The sequence below is a fragment of the Sceloporus occidentalis genome, unplaced genomic scaffold, assembly GCF_023333645.1.
Source record: "Sceloporus occidentalis isolate IW3139 unplaced genomic scaffold, rSceOcc1.0.p SCAF_22, whole genome shotgun sequence".
Classification (NCBI taxonomy): Eukaryota; Metazoa; Chordata; class Lepidosauria; order Squamata; family Phrynosomatidae; genus Sceloporus; species Sceloporus occidentalis.
In genome coordinates, this window is record NW_028317002.1 from 3,181,448 (window position 1) to 3,190,441 (window position 8,994).

Below are 8,994 nucleotides of genomic sequence, written 5' to 3' on the forward strand. Positions count from 1 at the left end.
CCTAAGCTGCAAACCTCTTAATGATCTGTACCCCACAGCACCCATCGTGTCTTTATCATATTCGGTGTGATAAGTCATGAGACTACTGCTATTGCTACACCTACAGCTTTTCCTGTGACCTCTTCATAGTTCCTCATTCCCCTACTAGGTCACAAGGCATTGACGATCAGCCCAGTCGTTTGGTGGCGATGCGACCTCCCACACCATAAAACCCCTCCTATCACCTGGGCGGGTTATTGTCTTCTACTCCGCTATAAAACAGTTATCTTCTCCATTGCTTCTCCTCCTCACTGTGACATCTAACGCCGCGCACCCCTCCGGATCTCTGCCACCCACCATGTCTTTCGGAGCGATCTACAATCCAGTAAGTGTTCTCCCTACTTCCTTACTTACTAACGTCCCAGCTCATCGGTCACTTAAGGTGCCGTCTACAGTAGGGGTCGGATTCCTAAACTCCAAGGGAGTAACAGTATTAACCAATTAATGTCTGGTTCTGCAATCAGTCTCTTTGCTGGCCGTTGTGTGCGTTTGGATGTATTCACTTTATCGATCTGTTTTCTCGATCTCTTTCCATGGATCGCTGCCAGCGACAAATGTGGTTTTCGTTAAAAATCATGTGATGGTGTTTAGGGGGAAAAAAACCCAGTTTCCTAGCGGAACTTCCTGCATGGATTGTGCTTTTTAGTAGGATCGGGTCTGCTGCATGTCAGATCCAGGCATCGCTTGAAACAAAGTTGTATGAGTGTCAATGTATTACAATGAACTGAAGTTTCTTACCATGTGTAGGGGAAATGCATTAGTCAATATAGATTGTCAGCAATATAGGTGCTCTGGTAATGTCATAAACATACATTTTCTTTATACAGAGGTGTATCTCTTAATAGGTGTTTGCAAAAGGAATTATTCTAAAAGGTTTTTTTTTTAAGTGTGCTGACACTAATTTTTTTGGTTTTTGTTCACTCTAAAGGGTTAATTGGGTGGGGTATATAAACCCTTTATAATACCAGATACTTGATTGGAAAGCCTGGTTCTTCTGTATTGGTTAAGTGTCACTCGCCACCCATGGGGTGCCTTGATGAGGGAGGTGAGCTTATCCCCGATCAATTGAAAATACTAATTTTGTAAGTTTGGATTGTTGGAAGTTTGTTCTCCTTTTTGACAATGATATTTATTGAATTCTATTGCATCATCATATATGCAAATAGAACATAACAACCCGTCAGATAAAAATTTGGAATAAACAAAATGTTGGGAAAGAACGTGCTTCATTAATACTTTAATATGCATTTGGTCCATGTGTGAATGTAAATGCATGTATGAATGAAGCCAGAGTTTTGGAATGTTCAAATGAGGTCTTACAAACTTATCGCTTGGTGAATTATCACCTTCACATGGTTGCAATGGTCAGGTGAAATGCAGTATGAGGACATACATTAAAATCAAATAAAAAAAAAAAAAAAAAGTTAAACTCATAGGTATAGTTAGTCCGACTTGCTTTAGTTGTTCCATTGCTAAATAATATATTGGAATTGCAGTGTTTGATCACCATCTCAAACCTGGAGATTCAGATAATAATCTTCTACCTATAATTGTGTCCAATTAAACCTGTAACCTTGACAGATAAGGAAAGAGGTAGCCACGTTTAATGATACACTTTAATGATGTAACTTTCTTTGGGCTCATAGGTGAACATACACTAAAATTAAGATGGGGCAGCTGGCTGTGGCTGGGAAGGTAGCAGGGAGTGGAAGATAAGGAGTAATCACAACTGAACACCATCTAGTATCTTTCTCTTAATATATTTTCTTCTTTATTGTTTGTTTTGTTTTTACCAGTCACTGATAGCTTCAATCTACACAGTAACTAATCTAGTAATGTTTTGTATGTATACAACTCTGTACGGTTCTGAAGTTCTTTACGGTTAAACCAGGGGTGGCCTATTGATAGACATTGTGCTACCTGGGACCAAGGATTAAGTGCTGCCCCCCACGCCCACCAAAACCAAACCCACATCCGTTGTATCATGCTTAATAAACTCACTCTCTCGTTCACATTCGTTTACACTCTCACACTCTCCCCCAATGTTTTCCTACCATCTCCGCTAATTCTGCACTGTCCCTGTCTCCTTTCCTGTAGCTCCGCTCTTGTCTTCCTTCTTCATCCACATCTCTGTGAACTTGGCCTCCTGAATCCTATATTTGCCCCTCCTCGATTAACTCATACACACTTTCACAGTTGCACAGACTTACACATTCATGCAGACACTTATACCGACACCTACTACACATACTCCCTCTTACACACCCTTACACACACATCCATACGTCCTCATTTACCCTCTTTCTTTCCCTCGCTCGCCTCCTTACATCAATCACCTTGCTTTATGTGACCCTGCCACGTTTCTGCCAAAGGGCCAGCTCATGGTTAAACACAGTGCCATGCCGTCCACCAGTATGTAGTTATAGAGCTAGACTGATTGGAACCCATGAGTATGAAACTGAGCGCTTCAGAGCTAGTTAAATGTTTGTCACAAATTAGCTTTTAATTGATTTTCATCTATAATTGTAAGGGGTACCTGCATAGAGATCTAAAATAGTTGTTACAAGTCAACAGGAGCTGGCAGAAATAATTATCAAAGATGTGATACCCTGCCCAGTGTGATAATTCATCTTGAAGACAAATCCCCTGTGAGTTATACGGAATGAACCTAAATAGAGTTAACGGCTTCTTTGGTCCTTATTGCTGCGACACTTTTGGTTAGTATTTTCTCAAGTTATGGTTTATACTAACTGTTTTATACTTCTTCAGATTTTGTGTTAAGGTAAACCTGTACCTCTAGCTCAATCATTATTCTTTATGCTGTTAATGGTAAATATTAGACAACGCATGGATGACAATACATGACTCTGGTTATTCAAACACTCCTTTTGTGTGTTGCAGCCTGTTCCTTTCACAACACCTTTTCCAAATGGACTCAATGATGGAAGCCTTGTGGTCATCACGGGCACAGTCCTTCCTTCAGGTGACAGGTAGGTTTATTATATTGTTAACCATTACATTACATTTATTTATAAAGCGCCGTCAGACTCCGCATCGCTGTACACCACTCCTCCCCTATGTGAAGATTTCACCAGTAATAAGATTACTTCATTTCACTGTTGATGTATTTTGCCTGGGTGCTGCCCTAGGCTCTGCAACTGCAGGTCACTCTGCTGAGTGTCTGGATATGATGTCATATCCTGTTAGACTGCCTTTTAAGGAAGGGCCCTTTGTAAACTATTTTGAACTGGCACAGGGAGACAAGACCATATCGGGGTTGCATGACCCCACGATGAAACCGAGGCTGCCTGCACAGTGTACAAGCAGCCAGACGGCAAGCTTCAGGAACGGTGCAAGGTAAGTAGTGGTGGGAGGTATGTATATGTGTTTGTATAAATGTATGGATGTGTAACTGTGTGTGTGTGTGAGAGCATGGATGTGTACATGTGTGTTAGTGAGTATGAGTAAGTGTGTCTAATTTCTGTGTGTGTTTACCTATGTGTGCCAGAGTGTATGTTTGAAGAAAGCACAGACAAGTTGTTTGGGGGGCAATGATGGCACAGACCAGATGTTGAAGTTGGGCTGTTTTTTCTAGTTAAGCCCCTGGGTACAGTGCTCCATAAAGTGTGGGTTGGTTACAAGGAATATATTTGATCTTCTCATCCGACCCACAGAGCAGTGGCACATCAAAATACTAAATACATTCTGCTGCTGTCCCCATAGAACTGTCTAAAATATGCCACCGATGATCATTGCATTAATTGTCGGCATTTGTTATTTTTATTTCCACTGTGTTAAAGTTGTGTGAAGACAATTCAAAATTTATTTCCACATGTGGCGTCGCACAAAAATGTATTTTCCAAACAATTTATGAGGAGTCTCATGAGATATGAGTTTGTGTTTACAGATGATACAGCATTTTCTAAATGAGAATGCAATCTTAAATATTCCTATATACTTTTCTGGGATTAATACCAAAGCGGATACCATAAAACAGCAGATTTAAGCTTTAGTTACATAGAAACAAAAAACTTTTTTTTTTTTAATGTTTCAGTTTCATTTTCTTGTCACGTGAGTGTTCCTATGAAATATTATGAAGGAGGCAAAAGTTTACATGGTTAAAGAATGTCAGGGTTTAGACATTCAACAGTACTAGGAATGATGCATATAGTTCTAAAAGTGTTTAAAATGAGCAGAGTAGGTGGAACAGCTCTTTTAAAATGTTGTCATACATGCATGGTGGCATGCTTAGTCTAAAAAGTGCTGGAATATCAAAAATGTACTTTTTTTTTTTTTTTTTTTTTTTTTTTTTTTTTCTTTCCAACTGCCTGATTCCCGAATGCCCAAATGTTCAACTTTTGACATGCTTATGCTTTTAGCTAATTGTTTTTGGCAGACCCAACTGTATTAATGAATAGCCTTCCCTGGTGTCAACAGCTTTTTAAATCTCTGTATTAAAGCGAATGTTAACTCTTTAATAGTGTGTGTAGGGGGGCTATAATCTGTTCTAGCGAAATTCCTAGTAAACCGTAATAAAGTTGGAAGACCAACTGTGCAGAATAAGCATGGTTCATTGTGGTACATAGTTCAATGTGCAATGCTGAACAACCTATTCAGCATTAAGTGAGTTGGTAAAAAAATAAATAAATAAATGTTCTGATTTATCTATATTGTAGGTTTGCGGTAAACTTTCAGTGTGGACCCAAGGAAAATGATGATATTGCATTTCATTTCAACCCACGCTTTATTGATGGTGGAATTGTTGTCTGCAATACCAAGGAGCGTCAGAGCTGGGGCAGAGAAGAAAATAAACGTGAAATGCCTTTCCATAAGGGGCAGCCGTTTGAGATCCGTGTCCTTGCTACAAACCATAGTTACAAGGTAGATTTTGTGTTAATTATTGTCAATAATAATCTGGCCATTTCATACGTTTTTTCCAATTGTATTGATTGCACCTTTCTTTCCTTTTTGCCTTTTTAGGTGTCTGTAAATAGGAATCACTTCTTGGAATACAATCACCGGACTCCCCTGCATAAAGTCAAGATCTTAAACATTTGTGGATCTGTTAATCTAACAAGTGTTGATATCCAAGCACAGGGGGTAAGCCTCATAATATTTTAGTTTTATTGTCATTCACAGGCTATGGACATGACATTACCTCGTATATGCAATACCACCACCTTGGATTGATTTATGCTGTAAATACATGCTAGAAAAGAAAGAAACCTTTAAGAGAAATTCTTTTAAAATGTTCTGTGTTAGTAAAGACTCAAAGATTTTGGCCTTGTTAAGTAGCTTTTTAGCATATTTCATTCATCTTCTGCTTTAAAGGAAAAATCATGCCTTTTTGCCATTTATTTAACTTTGAAGCCCCGTTCCCTTAAGTATAGTGTTTCTGATTCATGTCAAGATGCAGTGGACAGGTGAGTAACTGAACAGTTTCTCATTGAAATAATGCTTGTGTTCTCAAGAGAGCAACAGCAAGACAAAGTTAGTTTCTCTTCGTGATCAGGCAAAAAAAAAAGCATAAATACTCCTTTTAAATCAGAAAAAATACCACATATGCATGGACATATGATCGTAAGCTACTTTAGTTAACTTCTTACCTGTGCGGAAACGTGACCAGCATTTTTAACTTTTTTTTATTTATTATTTTTTCTTGTAGGCAGGTTTCCAAGGCCAGCAATTTCCTCCTGGCCAAATGCACAATGTAAGTTCAGGTTTTTGGATACTCTTTGTTTATCATACTGCAGATAAAGAGATGTAATCAGATACATACCTTACCTGTGTTCTGTCTGTGATTAGTCTTTATGTCCACCCGTCAATAATAGGTGACGATGATCTAGTTTTAGCCATTTCGGGACCCGTTTGTATATACAGAGGGGGTTTTACTAACATCAGAAAATGAAAATATATATACCCTCGGGAACTGAACTTTTCTGAAAGCAACTTAAACACTAACTTAAATAATTTTATTTATTTATATATTTTTTAGCCAGTGTACCCACAGCACCCAGGATTCGCACCACAACAATTTCCCGGTGGGCCCGCTTTTAATGTAAGTCTTAGATTTATGAGATACTATCTCAGTTGTTTGCATTGTCACACAATGATTTCTTACTTAGTTTCCCTAAACTAGCTTTATAGGTCTATTCTATATAGAGTAAGATCCATAACTTCACTAACCCCTGGCACAAGATAGGCGAATAGGGTTTCACCATTAACCATTTCAGTGCCTATAAGGCAAGCTGTGCATTGTCATTGGATATTAATTATGCTCTGTTAGGTAGTTGTTTTTTGGGGGGGGGGGTTTATAAGCTGTATTAGTTTTGTAACATTTGTTCCCCTGCCCATACAGTGTATGTTTAACTCAATACCAAGTATTATGGAAAGATCTTCCTTCCTGGTGACCGTGTCCCTGGAATTTTTTGCGTATCCATCACATTCTCAGTAAAGTAAATCTTCTTGATATGAAGTAAATCACTTCTGTTAAAAGCAAAGATTTGCCGAGATCCTGGTCCATTTGTGTTCTTCAAAGCCAGGGTGTTTGATACCCCTGATTTAAAGATTTCTCTCTCAATCATTTTATTTCAATTTCATCTTTTTAGCAACATATACTAAATGTCTTTTCTTTATAGCCAGGGTTTCCTTCAGCTCCAATGCAGTCTGCAAACTATGTAAGTTGTTTGAATATATCTGCTATTTGAATGTACAAAATTTCACTCTTAAGAGGATACCCTGTAAACATGGGAGGTGATTACCACTGCAAAAGGATATTAAAAATATATGGATGAATAAATGAAAATATTGAAAAAAAAATTGTAGTGTCACATCCATGTAGTCTGGAAACTGAAAAATACACAATCCCATGAATATTTTGCTATTATAATAATAATAATCTAATATGAACTCCTGATAAGGGCCTTTATTCAACAGAATAATAAATCTATACATTTATAAAACATGTTTGCTCTTAGTTAAAATAAATATACACACATTGGATTGATTACTTCGCAGTGAAATTGAATTTAGGGAATTGTTGTTGTTGTTGTTGTTGTTGTTGTTCAGTTCCCACTAACGTGCTCCTCTATCATCATAAAAACTTTCTGTTAAAGATTTTGGACAACAAAATATTTTTGGATGTTTTTCCAGTTTCCTGTTGCAAGCTTAATTTGTTTTAGGAGTTATCTGTAAAAAGAATGCTGTACCAAAATTATATATTTGCCTGAAACATAATTCATTAATTTATTTGTTTGTCTAGACAATGCCATACCAAACCAACATTTATGGAGGTCTTTTTCCATCAAAGACTATTGTTATCAGAGGAACTGTTAATGGACATCCCAAAAGGTAAAGTTCAAGTTATTTTTTTTCTTTTTTAGTGATATTGAATCGGCAACAAAAAACAGATTAGTGGAATAGCACCCAAAATGTAAATTTGATTATTTTTAGATTCCATATCAACCTGAAATTCAGCGGTGGGACAGCACTACACTTCAACCCTAGGTTTGATGAGAATACAATTGTACGAAACAGTTTTTTGAACAACAGCTGGGGGAAGGAGGAACGTCACTTGCCAGGTCATGGAATGTGTTTTGCACCAGGGCAAAGTTTTGTGGTAAGTTCATGTATAATGATTCTGTGTAACACTTACACCATTTAAGCCCTTGACTTTTTTAATGGTATAAAAATATTTTTGTGGTATACTGCCAGACGTTCTTGACTCGCACAGAATCTGGTTTTTAGTTAAGTGTAACTCTTTGGACCATATAAATCTGTAGACTTCAGAATAACATCACAGTGGTAGCACCAGCGCTGCCAGCCTTCTAACAAGCTCTAAGCTATCTGTATGGGCACTGGTCAAACCTAGACTACAGTCCACAGGGATCTGGGAAAAAAAGTAGGATGTTTTTTAATGCTCAAAGAAACTCATGCCTCCTCCTTTTAAATACAGTGTTCATAAGTAACAAGTACTCATGACCAGTGTACAAAATAGTTTTTTCACACTACAGAACCAAATATCTTTTTTGTTTGTCCCTGCAAAAAATGCTAAAATGTAAATCTGCACCAAAATACTTTGTGGCATGGTGTTAACGCGCCTTCCTTTTTCACAGATTGAAATCGTAAGTGATCATCATGCTTTCAGAGTGAATGTGAATGGGCATAATGTGTGTGACTTCCAACACCGGGTCCACAACCTGCAGCAGATAGACACTCTACAGATAGAAGGCGATGTGGTGCTGCAGCACGTACAAATCTAGAGCTGGGATTGGCTAATTTGCACATCCTCCTCCTTTTCCTTCTCTTCTTTTTTATGTTTTATGGCATTCATTAACCTTATGCATATCTCCATAAGGATTTGTTACTTTTTGTTCAGTGATCCATATAATTCAAAACATTAAAATCAATTTTCTATAGCAAAAGGAAATCTACACACCTTACTTGATCCTAATACATTTATATCTGTACATTTATCCAAAATGGCTTTTGTAACGTTACATAGGTGATTACAATAACTCTTATTGGTATCTTAGTTAACACTGATTTTAACATCCATTGACTAAAATTAAGTACTACACTATACATTTTATAAGACTAAAACCTCCTGTTATAAAGTATTTCATTTGAATTGCTCTGAAAAAAATATTTTGGAAGTTGGTAATAACAATGCAGAAACAATCCTCGTGTTAGGCAGCACTCAAATTCTTGGTGACTGAGCAGGACGCCACCCAATCCAAAACTAGCTTGAAAAAGATCCTGTAGTTGGGTTGAAGCGTTGCCATGTGGTGGAATAAACACTTCAATCCACTGAGTGTTGAGTTATATTGTTTTCTTCTAATTTTGTAATAAAGATACAGTTTTAGACTTTTTTTTTTATCTGAAGAAGAAAAGTTCCGATCAGAGCTTCGCATCCACAGAGTCTTCAGGCACCCAGTTCCACTGGGGCATTCCCAG

At 37.6% G+C, this 8,994-nt stretch overlaps 1 protein-coding gene across 1 annotated transcript; it reads left to right on the forward strand.

Moving 5' to 3' along the window:
- Positions 1–337: 337 nt before the first annotated feature.
- On the forward strand, positions 338–8,300 carry LOC149300888 (galectin-9-like). Its single transcript, XM_089484641.1, has 9 exons — positions 338–364; positions 2,941–3,029; positions 4,716–4,920; positions 5,020–5,139; positions 6,035–6,097; positions 6,678–6,716; positions 7,301–7,389; positions 7,492–7,657; positions 8,154–8,300. Exons 1-9 carry the CDS (start codon positions 338–340, stop codon positions 8,298–8,300), a joined length of 945 nt encoding a protein of 314 aa, XP_089340767.1.
- Positions 8,301–8,994: the final 694 nt, after the last annotated feature.